This window comes from Haliotis asinina, chromosome 12 (assembly GCF_037392515.1).
Source record: "Haliotis asinina isolate JCU_RB_2024 chromosome 12, JCU_Hal_asi_v2, whole genome shotgun sequence".
Classification (NCBI taxonomy): Eukaryota; Metazoa; Mollusca; class Gastropoda; order Lepetellida; family Haliotidae; genus Haliotis; species Haliotis asinina.
In genome coordinates this window covers 28,951,755-28,969,054 of record NC_090291.1, presented here as the reverse complement: position 1 = coordinate 28,969,054, position 17,300 = coordinate 28,951,755, and the positions used below count along the sequence as shown (strand labels likewise).

The following is a 17,300-nucleotide window of genomic DNA, read 5'->3' as shown; positions in this document are numbered from 1 at the left end:
TTATCTATGACCAATCGTATCATGAAATACCTGTCACATTGGAAATGACAGGTGATGGGGCGTGGGCTAAATTTCTGAAGAGTACGTTCGGTCACTAGACAGCTTGGATACAGATTGACTATTGGTTAGATCGTTGACCAATCGATATGCTAGATTTCTGCTTTATCAACTCTAGCTATCACATCAAAAGTTTGTGTATCGTGAACATACATAATCGTGAGGATGCCTGAAATGTACACGTAGGACTAACAAGCACTTTGACGAGTTTATTATTTTTTTTGAAGCGCTCAAAGCGCTACAATCCGAATATTTTTACCCCGGATAACCCAATCCAATCATTGAGTAGAGATAGTACTTATTTGCGTATACTTTTTGCGCGCAATACTTGTACATCAAACATAATGGCTTGCCGAACATTTCAATATAATCTGTACATTGTTACGAATAAATATCATAATTCAAGTACATGTATTATAGAATTAAAAAAGTAACACGATACTGATTTATTGTGATGTATACACTTGTAGTTGAATCTCCCCAAATATTTATGAAGATGGGCATACTCATATTTGTTTTGAAAGCAAACGAGGTTCAGAAGATTGGCAATGGGCGTGACTCCACAAAACAGGTTGTCCAATGATGTAGCAGCGCATAAGTTTGTTTTACACTTGTCACGGGACAAAAGTTTACCTGGACATGCAATCGACCAGAGTCTGTTATTTTGAGGTTGAAAGAGGTGTCCATATATTTAGTGTTGTCTGATTGAATGATTACACGCATCAATCCCGTAACTGATATATTATCCTCCTTTTATTGACTATGGATCTGATACACGTGATCATTACACAGGATAAGATAATTACAGGGATCAAATACAAACGTTTCTTACACAATGCTTATGTAAATTGCATTGAAAAATCACATTTCAAATCAGCATGAAACAGCTTGAACAAAATACCCCAGTTACCTTTGTATGGTTTATGTGTACTATATATGTATATTATGAGTAGATGCAAGAGTTATCACTTCATATTCGATTATGTATTATTGTCAACTTTAAAAATCAATAGTCGCAAATGAATTAGGTCTAAATTAGTAACTTGGTTTATTTCAAATCTACACGAGTGTAATACAGTATTGCTATTTATGTCTACGATTCGTTATATGTACTATTACAACGAATGAATGAATGATTTAATTTAGGAGAAGGCTTTGTAACCTTGTCACCGTTAAACCGTTAATTCAATCAATGTGCAAACATAGTATCTTAGTATTCACTCCCAATGACGAGTAACAAACACATATCTCCTGTAACAACATCTCATAATCCCTTTTCTCGCAGACATGTGTTCATTTGCCTGTATAAGCCCCCGACATTGCAAGAAATTGTTATCAAAACACATTAATAGTTCTTCTGATTAACACAGAAAGTAATCTCTCTCGTAGGAAAGGCTAATCTTTGATCATTACTGCTACATTGATTGAAATTATAGGCACAGCACGAATTTAAAATGTAAAACCCCCAATACGCGGCTCTCGCTGAATGAGATGTGCTTTTCATAACCCCCAATATGCGGCTCTCACTGAATAAGAGGTGCTTTTTATTACCCCCAATACGCGGCTCTCGCTGAGAGAAGCTAATTAATTTGCCGCATATATGCCGCTCTCGGCCTTAATGAGTTAAGAGTAGGATTTGTGTCATGATATAGAAATTCAAACTTTCATAGTCTGTTAGCAGTGTGATATTAAATTAAGCTTTTTTTGTTACTATTTTGCATTAGGTGGATTTAGTCAGTTCATGTGAACTGGGAGATATTTCTGTCTTATGTTGTTAGTCTTATGGAAACCTGATCTTATCAAAGCTGCTAAATGGGGGGTCCCATTTGACTGAAAAGTATCCCGTGGTTTTATGGCCAACATTGTGTATTTAATCGTGCATTTTCATTGTCTAGACTTGATTAATTAAATATTTTTGTGATATAGTAGAATGTTACTCTGATGTATTCAGAATTGTTAAATTGTGAAATGGAGTTTTAGTAATGCTGATAAAATGTCGTTTGAACTGTACAGACATTCACTCACACTGCTGTGTTTCAGATATAGCATGACTAGTATTGGCAGTCCTCTCACCATGGAGACAAGGAGTCCACGTGTTGAGGATGTCCTTCGTTCTGGAGTAAAGAATTCTGATGACCAGTTTGAGCCACTGGTCGTGATTGAGTTTTCTGCCGGGGCAAAGCAAGCATCCATTGAATGGCTCATGGCTCGGATACAGGCGCCAAAGTCTGAGGGTGGTGCTGATCTTCAGCTTAGGATGATGGTCATGCACCACAATAAGGTATGAGTTTGTCTGCAGGGTTTACACAGAATAACACATGACATGTACGATCAGGAAAATTATGTTGAAAGTTTGTAGATATAACATACTGTAATAATTATGTGGAAGATTTTTTTGTGTGTAAAACAGGCCATGTTTGCAAGTTGACATCTTTTTGGATGCAGTAAAGAGAAAAGAACATTTGCGTCATGTTAGAAGAAAGAATGTACTTTGGTGTGAAGATTGTGGAATGGTGCAGTGGTGTAATGCTAGACAAGTGACAGGTTTGTTCTGATACCATGGTTCAAACAGATTCAGATATGATGGTTCTGACACCATGTTGCAGGCCGTGGTTCAGACATGATCGTTCTAACACTGGTACAGCCAGTGGTTCAGACATAATGGTTCTGACACCATAGTGCAGTGGTTCAGACATGATACAGTTTTGATGCCATGGTGCAGCCAGTGGTTCAGACATGGTAGTTCTGACACCACGGTGCAGGCAGTGGTTCAGGCATGATGGTTCTGAAACCATGGTGCAGACAGTGGTTCAGACATGGTAGTTCTGACACCATGGTGTGAACAGTGGTTCAGACATGATAGTTCTGACACCATGGTGCAGGCAGTGGTTCAGACATGATTGTTCTGACACCATGGTGCAGGCAGTGGTTCCGACATGATGGTTTTGACACCATGGTGCAGACAGTGGTTCAGACATGATGATTCTGAAACCATGGTTCAGACATTGGTTCAGACATGGTAGTTCTAACACCATGGTGTAGTCAGTGGTTCAGACATGATGGTTCTGACACCATTGTTCAGACAGAGGTTCAGACATGATTGTTTTGACACCATGGTGTAATCAAAGGTTCAGACAGAGGTTCAAACCTATACTCATTGGTTCAAATCTGAATCCATGGGATTTTGCTGTATGTTTGTCACCACTGTACCTGATCTTTATAGTTTTACTAAAGTGGTAAACATGCAAGACGTGAACCTCCTCAGACATGCCGTGAGATAACTGAAATACTGTTCCAAGCGGCTCAAAGCCAGACTCATTCACTGTATGCCATGATTGTGACTTCCAGGACAGCCAAGATCTGACTTCAGAAGAGGACCGGGTAAGGCTGTTGTAACATGTGAAGGGGTTCCAGCACTTACTGTTTCCCTCCCTCCAGGTTGCAGTACACTCGTCAGTGCACCCTGTAGTACACCATTGCTGTGGATTGTGACAACACTGAATGACATACTTACAGATAGAGCCCGGCATGGCATGATGAATGATTGTATTGTCTCAAATGTAGGCCCACGTTTGGGACTTCGCCAATCATTGTCTGTTAAAGCTCTTAGTGAAAAGCAGTTTTGAAAGAAAATTAAACCAGTGCAATATACTTTCCTATTTCTCATGTTGAATTAGCATACCAAATTGTTGATAAAGTTTATTTCTAGAAACAAAACAACCCTTGGCATAAATATTTTTACAAAAATACAAAATGGCTGTTGTTAAGTCTACAAATTTTCAGACAAAGCAATATTCTCTTATTCCTGTTTATAGAAACAAGGAAGGAAATGCATTGACCCAGTCTTACATTGTATGACTTTAAAATTTTTGATCAAATTTATCATGTGTCAGCTTATATGTGAGACAATACAGTAACGGCAGGAGTGTGGCTAGCTATACATCCCTGCATCCCATGATATTTTATCATGCTGTAGCTCACCTGGGCCGAAATACCAGGATGAGTTATGCACATACCACATTGTTAATGCCATATAGTCAGCTTCAGATACAGAGTGGATATTCAGAGGTATAAGGTGTTTAAATGTCATTGGGAGGCAAAGATTTTCTGTGGTTGTAATGCTATTTTTTACTGCTTATTTTAGTCTCGCGTTCCAACTAATCACCAAAGTTAGTTTGAAAGTATGTTTGAAATTTCAGTGTAATATGGAAACAGTGTTTGGTGCCCAAATCACAGGCGCTAAAGATTATGGTCCAGTTCAAATATTTTCACTGAAGTGAAACGTTGAGAAATGCGGTTATGGAGGTGGGATTCCTCTAGACCGATGGTAATGATGGATAGGTAAAGATGAATGATTTATCAGGACACTTCTTAGTCAAGCGGTTACCAAAAATGGGGGGGGGGGGGGGGGGGGAATTCCTCGTTTAACCAGGTGAGTCACAGTTAAATTTAAATCAAGGTATAGGGATGCTTTTTGACAATAGATAACATGGCATCAACATGATCTAGACATCAAAGCTTGGATAAGACAAGACTACTGTAATATTTTGATGGGTAAGCTCAGTTCAAATGTTAATGGCACCTTTATGTATGAAGTCAAGTCATCAGTGTCCATTACAGCAATTTTCTCCTGCATGAATGTATTTACACCCTCCATACATCATTGTTTATTATTGGTGAAAGGGTTAAATACACCCGTCAGACTATACTCACCCTTTATCATTTGACATTACCCAATGGCGGATCCGGGATTGGTAGTATCTTCCACTGTGACCACTGCATCTATACTGGCTATGATGGAAATAGTTTGGTTTCACCTCATCACTTAATATTGTCACATCATGTAGGTTGCAGTATTGTTTTTCTGCCTGGTATCATTTATTTTATAGAGTAAGTACATGTTGTGTGGATGTGTCCTATAACATGAGATCAGATTAACTCAGTACTTATCTCCACCAACATTACTGATGTATTTCTCCCCCTACATCTAGGACATCCATACTTATCTCCACCAACATCTGGGACATCCAAATCTGTGACATCCATATTCATCTCCACCAACATCTGGGACATCCATACTCATCTCCACCAACATCTAGGACATCCCATACTCATCTCCACCAACATCTGGGACATCCATACTTATCTCTACCAACATCTGGGACATCCATACTTATCTCCACCTACATCTGGGACATCCATACTTATCTCCATACTCATCTCCACCAATATCTGGGACATCCATACTTATCTCCAGCAACATCTGGGACATCCATACTTATCTCCACCAACATCTAGGACATCCATACTTATCTCCACCAACATCTGGGACATCCATACTTATCTCCACCAACATCTGGGACATCCATACTCATCCTCACCAACATCTGTGACATCCATACTTATCTCCACCAACATCTAGGACATCCATACTTATCTCCACCAACATCTGGTACATCCATACTTATCTCCACCAACATCTGGGACATCCATACTTATCTCCACCTACATCTGGGACATCCATACTTATCTCCATACTCATCTCCACCAATATCTGGGACATCCATACTTATCTCCACCGACATCTGGGACATCCATACTTATCTCCACCAACATCTAGGACATCCATACTTATCTCCACCAACATCTAGGACATCCATACTTATCTCCACCAACATCTAGGACATCCATACTTATCTCCACCTACATCTGGGACATCCCATACTTATCTCCACCTACATCTGGGACATCCATACTCATCTCCACCAACATCTAGGACATCCATACTTATCTCCACCAACATCTAGGACATCCATACTTATCTCCACCAACATCTAGGACATCCATACTTATCTCCACCAACATCTAGGACATCCCATACTTATCTCCACCGACATCTGGGACATCCATACTTATCTCCACCTACATCTGGGACATCCATACTTTTCTCCACCTACATCTAGGACATCCCATACTTATCTCCACCTACATCTGGGACATCCATACTTATCTCCACCAACATCTAGGACATCCCATACTTATCTCCACCTACATCTGGGACATCCATACTTATCTCCACCAACATCTAGGACATCCCATACTTATCTCCACCTACATCTGGTACATCCATACTTATCTCCACCAACATCAGGGACATCCATACTTATCTCCACCAACATCTAGGACATCCATACTTATCTCCACCTACATCTAGGACATCCATACTTATCTCCACCTACATCTGGGACATCCCATACTTATCTCCACCTACATCTGGGACATCCATACTTATCTCCACCAACATCTAGGACATCCATACTTATCTCCACCAACATCTAGGACATCCATACTTATCTCCACCAACATCTAGGACATCCATACTTATCTCCACCTACATCTAGGACATCCATACTTATCTCCACCTACATCTGGGACATCCCATACTTATCTCCACCTACATCTAGGACATCCCATACTTATCTCCACCTACATCTGGGACATCCATACTTATCTCCACCAACATCTAGGACATCCCATACTTATCTCCACCTACATCTGGGACATCCATACTTATCTCCATACTCATCTCCACCAACATCTGGGACATCCATACTTATCTCCATACTCATCTCCACCAATATCTGGGACATCCATACTTATCTCCAGCAACATCAGGGACATCCATACTTATCTCCACCTACATCTGGGACATCCATACTTATCTCCATACTCATCTCCACCAACATCTGGGACATCCATACTTATCTCCATACTCATCTCCACCAACATCTGGGACATCCATACTTATCTCCAGCAACATCAGGGACATCCATACTTATCTCCACCTACATCTAGGACATCCATACTTATCTCCACCAACATCTGGGACATCCATACTTATCTCCAGCAACATCTGGTACATCCATACTCATCTCCACCAACATCTGGGACATCGGTACTTATCTCCAGCAACATCTGGGACATCCATACTTATCTCCACCAACATCTGGGACATCCATACCTATCTCCACCAACATCTGGGACATCCATACTTATCTCCACCTACATCTGGGACATCCATACTTATCTCCATACTCATCTCCACCAATATCTGGGACATCCATACTTATCTCCAGCAACATCTGGGACATCCATACTTATCTCCACCAACATCTAGGACATCCATACTTATCTCCACCAACATCTGGGACATCCAAATCTGTGACATCCATATTCATCTCCACCAACATCTGGGACATCCATACTTATCTCCACCAACATCTAGGACATCCCATACTTATCTCCACCAACATCAGGGACATCCATACTTATCTCCACCAACATCTGGGACATCCCATACTTATCTCCACCAACATCTAGGACATCCCATACTTATCTCCACCTACATCTGGGACATCCATACTTATCTCCACCAACATCTGGGACATCCATACTCATCCTCACCAACATCTGTGACATCCATACTTATCTCCACCAACATCTGGGACATCCCATACTTGTCTCCATACTCATCTCCACCAACATCTAGGACATCCATACTTATCTCCACCAACATCTGGTACATCCATACTTATCTCCACCAACATCTGGTACATCCATACTTATCTCCACCAACATCTGGTACATCCATACTTATCTCCACCAACATCTGGTACATCCATACTTATCTCCACCAACATCTGGGACATCCATACTTATCTCCACCGACATCTAGGACATCCATACTTATCTCCATACTTATCTCCACCTACATCTGGGACATCGGTACTTATCTCCACCAACATCTGGTACATCCATACTTATCTCCACCAACATCTAGGACATCCCATACTTATCTCCACCTACATCTGGGACATCCATACTTATCTCCATACTCATCTCCACCAACATCTGGGACATCCATACTTATCTCTAGCAACATCTGGTACATCCATACTTATCTCCACCAACATCTGGTACATCCATACTTATCTCCACCAACATCTGGTACATCCATACTTATCTCCACCAACATCTGGTACATCCATACTTATCTCCACCAACATCTGGGACATCCATACTTATCTCCACCAACATCTGGTACATCCATACTTATCTCCACCAACATCTGGGACATCCATACTTATCTCCACCTACATCTGGGACATCGGTACTTATCTCCACCAACATCTGGTACATCCATACTTATCTCCACCAACATCTAGGACATCCCATACTTATCTCCACCTACATCTGGGACATCCATACTTATCTCCATACTCATCTCCACCAACATCTGGGACATCCATACTTATCTCTAGCAACATCTGTGACATCCATACTTATCTCCACCAACATCTGGGACATCCATACTTATCTCCATACTCATCTCCACCAACATCTGGGACATCCATACTTATCCCTAGCAACATCTGGTACATCCATACTTATCTCCACCAACATCTGGTACATCCATACTTATCTCCACCAACATCTGGGACATCCATACTTATCTCCACCAACATCTGGGACATCCATACTTATCTCCATACTCATCTCCACCAACATCTGGGACATCCATACTTATCTCTAGCAACATCTGGTACATCCATACTTATCTCCACCAACATCTGGGACATCCATACTTATCTCTAGCAACATCTGGTACATCCATACTTATCTCCACCAACATCTGGTACATCCATACTTATCTCCACCAACATCTGGGACATCCATACTTATCTCCACCAACATCTGGGACATCCATACTTATCTCCACCTACATCTGGGACATCCATACTTATCTCCACCAACATCTGGGACATCCATACTTATCTCCATACTCATCTCCACCAACATCTGGGACATCCATACTTATCTCTAGCAACATCTGGTACATCCATACTTATCTCCACCAACATCTGGTACATCCATACTTATCTCCACCAACATCTGGTACATCCATACTTATCTCCACCAACATCTGGTACATCCATACTTATCTCCACCAACATCTGGGACATCCTTACTTATCTCCACCAACATCTGGGACATCCATACTTATCTCCACCAACATCTGGGACATCCATACTTATCTCCACCAACATCTAGGACATCCATACTTATCTCCACCTACATCTGGGACATCCATACTTATCTCCACCTACATCTGGGACATCCATACTTATCTCCACCTACATCTGGGACATCCATACTTATCTCCACCTACATCAGGGACATCCATACTTATCTCCACCAACATCTGGGACATCCATACTTATCTCCACCAACATCTGGGACATCCATACTCATCCTCACCAACATCTGTGACATCCATACTTATCTCCACCAACATCTGGGACATCCATACTTATCTCCATACTCATCTCCACCAACATCTGGGACATCCATACTTATCTCTAGCAACATCTGGTACATCCATACTTATCTCCACCAACATCTGGTACATCCATACTTATCTCCACCAACATCTGGGACATCCATACTTATCTCCACCAACATCTGGGACATCCATACTTATCTCCACCAACATCTGTGTCATCCATCATCGATACTTACCACTACCAACATCTGTGACGAAAGTATGGGTTGCATGGGATTTCGAGCCAATCAGATCACAGTTTTCTTAGAAACTAGACTTGATCATCTTGATTATAAAAATTCAACCTCATCAAAAGAAACTTCTTAGAGTTGCGTTTAAGAGTTGGAGGAAAATAGATGTGATTGTCCTACTGTGATAAAAAATATTATCATCCTTATATCCTTATCCTTGTTCATCTTCATCACACACATGTCTCCATTGGGGGTGTGGGTGTCGAACTCAAGGGAGAATAAAATTGAAAACAGTGTTGTCTATTTGGAACTGCTTGTTTACATCTATTCTGAGACAGAGGAATCAAGCATGCATGCTGCTATGATTGTTACACTCAGTCCTACCATCATTCAGAAACCTCCCCCATGACTGGCTGATAAGAACACTCTGACATGACCTCCAATGAAATGTTTTCCGATATTGATGGAGAGAGGTAAAACATTTGTTTTAGTCAGAGTGTATGGATGTGTTTTGATGTTCAGAACATCGTTTAACCTCCCAGTATTGAGACGATGTAAAGCTTCATTGCTGTGTCAGTAGACATGGTTGTGCATGGATTAAGCTGGATAATTAGCATGTCGCTAAAGTGACAGTTTGCTTAAGTGTGTTACTGTCAGGAATGATTGGTGAACGTAACACTTACTCTCTATTTTTAATTTTACAAATGAATTTGATTTTATTGATGAAATGACCCGTAAAGGTCCCGGGGTAGAATAGGCCTTCAGCAACCCATGCTTGCCATAAAAGGTGACTATGCTTGTCGTAAGAGGCGACTAACGGGATCGGGTGGTCAGACTAGCTGACTTGGTTGACACATGTCATCGGTTCCCCATTGCGCAGATCGATGCTCATGTTGTTGATCACTGGATTGTCTGGTCCAGACTCGATTATTTACAGACCGTCGCCATATAGCTGGAATATTGCTAAGTGCGACGTAAAACTAAACTAAACTCACTCACTTATTGATGAAATTAATTCTTTCTGCACATAATGATTCATTGCTGGTCACAACTGAATGCTTTCAACACGTTTCCACAGAGTTCAGAATAATAGGTTATACATAAATAATTACTTCCAGACCTAAACAGTTTCAGACAAGTAGGATCTGTATTATTTGTTTGTTTTCTGCTTCAGTATTAAGCAGTCCATTAAATGCCATATTGCTGTGTTAGGCTTGATTTCCAAAGAATGACACCAGAACACATTGCAAACATGTCCTCCTGCTTACCAACACTCTCTTCCTTTCTGAAGGCGTACCCTGGCATTTAGAACTTTGTGCTTACAGCTTTATATGTGGTACTTACTGTACTCTGTGATGTTCCCTGTTCACTACAGTTACCTCCCTGTTTACTATAGCTATCCCCCCTTATTGCAGGAGACCATTCTATATATTGGTGCTAGTAGTGAACGTTTGCTGATGTCAGCAGAATTAATGGCTATGAAGAAGGCACATGTAGATGGATTTCTCCACGAGTTTTCTGTTGCAGACTTTGACAACTTTTGTGGTTCAGGTGAGTTTTCCAGATGAAACAGAATTTTAACAAGAAGTGAGTGAGTGAGTGAGTGAGTGAGATTGATTTAAGAGGGTGTGTAAGGATACTATTTCAAAGGTTTTAGCAATATTCCAGCAATATCACTGTGGTGAAAATAGGCTTCCAATATTGTACTCATGTCTAGAATCAAACCCGGACCCTCAGCATGAGGAGCAAATGCTTTAAATCTTAGGCTTCCTCCCCTGCCCTCTTCTTTCTCTCCCCCCCTTTGACATGAAGATCAGGTTAAATTCCATGCTACTATATTGGAGTATTAGTATCAGACAAATCTTTATTTGCTTTTTAGAGTATGGATAAAGTAAAATGTATGTGTAATACTCTCTGCATACTTTACAAAATGGTTCATATATAAAACTCTGCTTGTAATTAAGTTCAAATTTCAGTAGTGGTTATTTTTTCTTATTTAATGAGGATTGAAGCAAAAAATACTAAGAGAGAAAATTTATTTCTTTTTGATACATGTCACTTTTCAAGCAAAATAATGTGTAACTTGATTTCTGTTGTTGCAGGAGATGTTGGTACATTTTTCTCCATGGCAGAAAAACAGAAGATCATCCTGAAGGAACTGGAGGGTATTCGGGCAGGGGAGATGGATGCCCACATTCCCGGATATGAGCAGCACAGACTGTACCCTGGGAAGAGCATAAGTAGGGAAATAATAGAAATATACACCCAAGATCATTCATTTAGTAATAGTAATATATGGAAAATAACAGCTGCCATTATGATTTTTTATTTTATCATGTAATATGTGAGTAGTAACTGAAATATGCAACCAAGACTTGAAAATTATTTTTCAATAATGTGCACAGGGAGTAATGGAAATTTGCAGCCCAGGTAGGTCGTTATATCAGAGGTGCATGTGGGGATAACCAAAATGTCAAGCTGTATCAGTGATGTAGGTTAGGAAAAACAAATGTCGATCAATATTTCGTGGCTAAATGATTTGTCCTTGATGGATGTATAAGTAGTGGAGGTAACAGCTGTGTGTGTTCCATGAAAACAGCATGTGATCTGACATTCCAGTCAAGAAGTACCAGAGTCGACAAATTGTGCTGCAGTTGTTTCCCCTACATGATGAGGATACTTTGAAGAACTTAGCAGACGACTGGTGCGGTGTCCGCAAAGTTTTCAGCAGGCAACCTATACGTTAGTAGAAAAACACTGCTGGTCTGTTTAACTTCTGTTTTGTCTTTAGAGAAGAGGGGTTGATGTAAATGCTCCATGAAGTGGTGGTCTGTCTTTGGGTAGCACAGGGGTTAATGTGACTCTTAGACTCTAGTTTGATTCCTCACATGGATACAATGACAACACTTCCTCAGCCACTCACGTACCTCCTGTCTCTCTCACTCCTTCTCTCTCTTTCTCTCTCTCATTCCTCTCCATATCTTTTTTTCTCTCTCTTTCTCTCTCTCTCTTTCTCTCACTCCTCTCCATCTCTCTCTTTCTCTCTCTCTCTCTTTCTCTTTCTTTATTCACAGTTTTCTAACAAAGTTAGTGTTCAGTAACACGTCCTAGACACTTCCTGGAATTTTTATTTTAAATCATCCAAATCTACAGTGAGTTTGAAATAACTAAACAGACATCATCTTCAACATCATCTTCAACTAGGCAGTTTATGGCATGAAGCTCATAAATGTAGAAAGGATGGTACATAGCACTTAAATACTAATGCTTCATGTTGATGCTTGCTTCCGCTGAATACCAATAAATGTAGGTACCTGTACAGTTTTTGTGCTTGATAATCTTGAATCACATTGCCAATAATCAGGAAACAGTTCCAGCTGTTTCTTCTTCCATATTTTATTACAAACCCTTTCATGTTTTTTTGCAGATCGTATACAAAAATATTTTGGCGAGAAGATCGGTATTTACTTTGCATTTCTGGGCCTGTACACCATTTCCTTGATACCACCAGCTCTGATTGGGGTAATATATCTTGTTACATCATGGCGGAGTATGTACAGGGAGGCAATATTTGCTGTATTCAACCTCATCTGGTCCACTATATTCCTGGAGGCATGGAAACGGTACTGTGCCGAGCTCACATATCAGTGGGGAAGCATGGATTCTGCGTCAGCCAAATTTGAAGAGCCCAGGGCAAGATTTCATGGCACTCTTGGACGGAACCCTGTTACCCAGAAGCCAGAGCCAACTTTCCCCAAATGGAAGCGTCAGATGAGGTTCTATCTGATTACAGTACCTGTGATATCTGTGTGTCTGGTGGCAGCTTTCTTTGTCATGCTGGCATATTTCTGGATGCAGGAGTGGGCGGACAGTGTGTATGAGGCTGAGAAACATTGGATCAACTATCTGATGTTGTACGCACCCACGGCTGTGTATGCTGTCATGATCGGCATACTGAATGGCATCTACAGGATGGTGGCCAAAAAACTGAACGATTGGGGTAAGGCGAAGGCCATATGTGACACATCCGAAAAACCAAAGTGGCTCTAAACTAAGTGTATACAAAAACATATTATGAATATGAGAGATTTTCTTATTCAGTACATTGTAATTTTGATACACGTGGCAAATACTAACTGACATATGCCTAGTCACAGTACACAGTAGCTTCCATTAGATGGCTGACTTTGTGTGCTGGCAGTTAGACGCCTGACTCTCAGAATGTGGATTTGAATCCTGGGTGGGACTCAACCAAACAAAACCAGTAGAATCTGTGCTTTCCTAAGAAAATGTAATCATAAATATAAGATTTGTTACATGTTACCACTTTCTGAATGACATTGTTTATTCACGAATACCTGAAATGATTTGTTTTATTGCAGAAAACCACAGATACCAGTCTGCCTATGACAACCATTTTACAATCAAACTAGTTCTGGTGAGTACCACATTGTAATTAGTTGAACCACCTTATTTTCTCTTGTGACATATTGCCTTAGACACTTGTCTTTGGTTTGTTAACTTGTTTCGGGAAAGAATATGGTATTAGTTAATATTTTGTGTCATTATCATCATCATCATCATCATCATCATCATCATCATCATCATCATCATCATCATCATCATCTTCTTCTTCTTATGGCCAGGTGTTGTAGCCTAGTGGTTAAAGCATTTGCCCACCATGCTGATCCCCCACATGGGTACAATGTGTGAAGCGCATTTCTGGATTACCCCTGTTATATATTACTGGAATATTGCTAAAACCAGCATAAAACTAAAGTCACTCACTCACGCACTTATGGCCAGGTAGTGTTCAGTTTTATCTCCAGAAGCCCGTGAGAAACAGTAGGATGGGAAGCTTGCAGACGAGTGTATCGTCACTATTATTTTTGTCAAGTAAATGAACAATAATTAATTGTCATCAGTGACCTTGATACAATTTTGGACAAGTCTGGCTAAAAATAAACTGAACTTGTAATGACTTATACACATGTAGTTGCCTGTCATGTGTGTAGAGATGAACAGTGGGGTAGCCTAGTGGTTAAAGTGTTTGGTTGTCACGTCAAAGAGCTGAGTTCGATTCCCCACATTATTACAATGTGTGAATCCCATTTCTGGTGTTTTTGACACAATGTACAGCAAAATAGTTCTATGCTGCTATAGACACATTGTGCAAATGTGTGATGAGTGTATTGATATATACTCAGTATTCTGGTGTAGACACAAAGCGTTAATGTGTGACAATTCTCTGTTTCAGTTTGACTTTGTGAACTGCTTCATTTCACTGTTCTATGTGGCCTTCTACATGCAAGACAGAAATGTCCTACACAGTGTAAGTATGAACATGTCATACACTTCTTAAAGGGAGGATAATGAATGGCTTTTCCCCAATGACACACCTTATCTCAAATACCTCCTCTGTTTCCAGTGACACTAGTTTTTTTACATATGAATTAATGGCATTGAAGGTCAAGGTCACTTTAATGAGTCAATGAAATGCATATGTATGCTTTGTCTTGAGTTTTTATGACTGGAGTGAAATTAAACTTAATATATATTATACCTTCAATAATAAAGATCAATGAAAACCTCTGTTAAGTCACATGAGATGAACATACATTTCACATGCAAGCAAAGCATTTGGTGCATCACATACTATTTATGTATCTTGGATGTTAGCAGACAGGAATATTAATCAAGAATAGTGTTATATTATATTTGATAACAACAAGTAGTTCCCTTGTCATTGTGAGAATGCTGAGGGAACAGTAAACATGGCTGAAAAAGGGGTTTAGGATTACTGAACTGGTTCTTGATAGTGTGAAAGTAAATGTTTTGACCAGTTTATAATTTCATGCATTGGCAAGGATCATTGCCCAGGATCGTTGCCATAGGGAGGCAACAAAGACAAAAACAAAACAGGAAGGACAGACATTTTGATCCCAATATGAGTCTCTCTTACAGACACTGTTGACCTGCATTCACTTGATACCTCCATGTAAAGAAATAAGTACACTTGAATGTGACCCTGACTTAATTGTTTCTCAGCATCTGGCGTGCCTGCTCATAACGTCTCAGGTCGTTGGGCAAATCCGAGAGGCAATCGTACCGTTCTTCATCTTCCGGCGCAGAGCCAGACAGCTGGACACTGTGCTAAAGAAGACGGAAGCATTGCAGATGGTAAACGGCCGGAACGATGTGCAGAAGGTGGTGCAGAAACAGGCCAACTTGGAGGCTACCATGGACCCCTATGATGTCAGTGTAACCCCTTTCTGTTTACAGCCATCTCATACAGTGCTGATTGTATAGCTGCCAGTTTGTGGCTTCAGATATCTTCTTAGTACACTTGCCATCTGAAAAGTATCAAATGATAAAACTTTCTTATTCTGTATTTTCTTTATCAAACATTTCACAGCACCACTTCTTTTTATGTTTCATTATAGAAATATATACACAAAATATTGAAAATGGTCACCAATGCAATTGACATGCAGTTTCTCACAATAGCCTTCTGCATTTGCTGGCAGTTGTCATTCAAATTGTGATTAGAGTTTTCTAAACAAAATCAGTATTGATCTTAATTTAATTTTAATTTTAGTTTATTCCATTATCAGTAGACGAAGGTTTGGGGGACATCTCAGTTTGATTCAAGATATATATTTTTTACCAACTAAAACAAATTTTTACAAAAGGTGAAAAAGAATCACTAACTATAAACTGTTTTCTCCACTGAATAGCTGATATCATACACTATGCAGTATGATTATTTTGTAGGGTCCAATGGACGACTACCTGGAGCTGTTCCTGCAATTCGGCTATGTCTACCTATTCTCTTCAGCATTTCCACTGGCTGCTATGTGGGCACTTCTCAACAACATCACAGAAATCAGAACTGATGCCTTCAAGATGTGCAGGATCTTCCAGAGGCCGTTCTCGGAGTCGGTACCAAACATTGGTGCATGGCAGGTAAATAGAAAGTCAGCCTCATTATATTTTATAATCTACAGAACCCCACTCCATGAAGATATAATGCCCCTTTCACAGACGGTCATCTCAGGTGTAATTACATTCCCACCTACCATTCAAGGAAGGGGAACATATATCATCATTTTGGGAACAATAACAGTTTATTGCTTAGTATTGACTGATTGAAGAGTAGCATGGCAATAATGTTTTCAGTCACCATAGTGAGCCTCACCAGGACAATGATATAAATGCAGCTTACGTTTGATTTTTCTACATATTATTAGTGAACCTCAAGCAAACTGTTTTTCCTATGTTCCCGCCTCACAATCCCCATATTGTTTGACTTTTTATCTTGGTAACCCCAAAAATGCAAAATCTGCAATAAGTGCATCACAAACTTCAGGAAACTAAATTTGTAAGAAACATTTTGTGTGTTTTAGATTGGTAGACGTCCGGTAGAATCAAGCTTAGATATTAAAGTGAATAAACAAGCAGTTTGAAAGTGCAATGGCTTGTTAAAGTGACCTCCCCTTCACATATATTGAAAGAGCTTGTTTTGAAAAATCAAAATGGGTGTGTCCTTAGATAACAACCCCAAGAATCAATCAGAATCAAACAATCCAAATCTTTGGGTCTTGATTATGAAGGGAATTCATCCAAGACCATTCTGAACATATTTTATATGATGTTATCTGAGGACATAC

The 17,300-nt window shown here is 40.0% G+C and overlaps 1 protein-coding gene across 2 annotated transcripts in view; it reads left to right on the top strand.

Moving 5' to 3' along the window:
• LOC137257870 (anoctamin-10-like) overlaps window positions 1–17,300 on the top strand; it is a 28,665-nt gene that overhangs the window by 6,077 nt on the left and 5,288 nt on the right. The window contains exons 2-11 of one of the 2 annotated variants that reach the window (XM_067795356.1): window positions 2,098–2,338; window positions 3,406–3,438; window positions 11,046–11,181; window positions 11,733–11,870; window positions 12,250–12,372; window positions 13,058–13,630; window positions 14,013–14,068; window positions 14,888–14,962; window positions 15,679–15,885; window positions 16,405–16,596. In XM_067795356.1, coding sequence (XP_067651457.1) covers window positions 2,105–2,338; window positions 3,406–3,438; window positions 11,046–11,181; window positions 11,733–11,870; window positions 12,250–12,372; window positions 13,058–13,630; window positions 14,013–14,068; window positions 14,888–14,962; window positions 15,679–15,885; window positions 16,405–16,596 — 1,767 coding nt within the window. In that variant the 5' untranslated portion in view covers window positions 2,098–2,104. The remainder of the gene's footprint in view (window positions 1–2,097; window positions 2,339–3,405; window positions 3,439–11,045; window positions 11,182–11,732; window positions 11,871–12,249; window positions 12,373–13,057; window positions 13,631–14,012; window positions 14,069–14,887; window positions 14,963–15,678; window positions 15,886–16,404; window positions 16,597–17,300) is intronic. The other variant, XM_067795357.1, reaches the window with a different exon arrangement.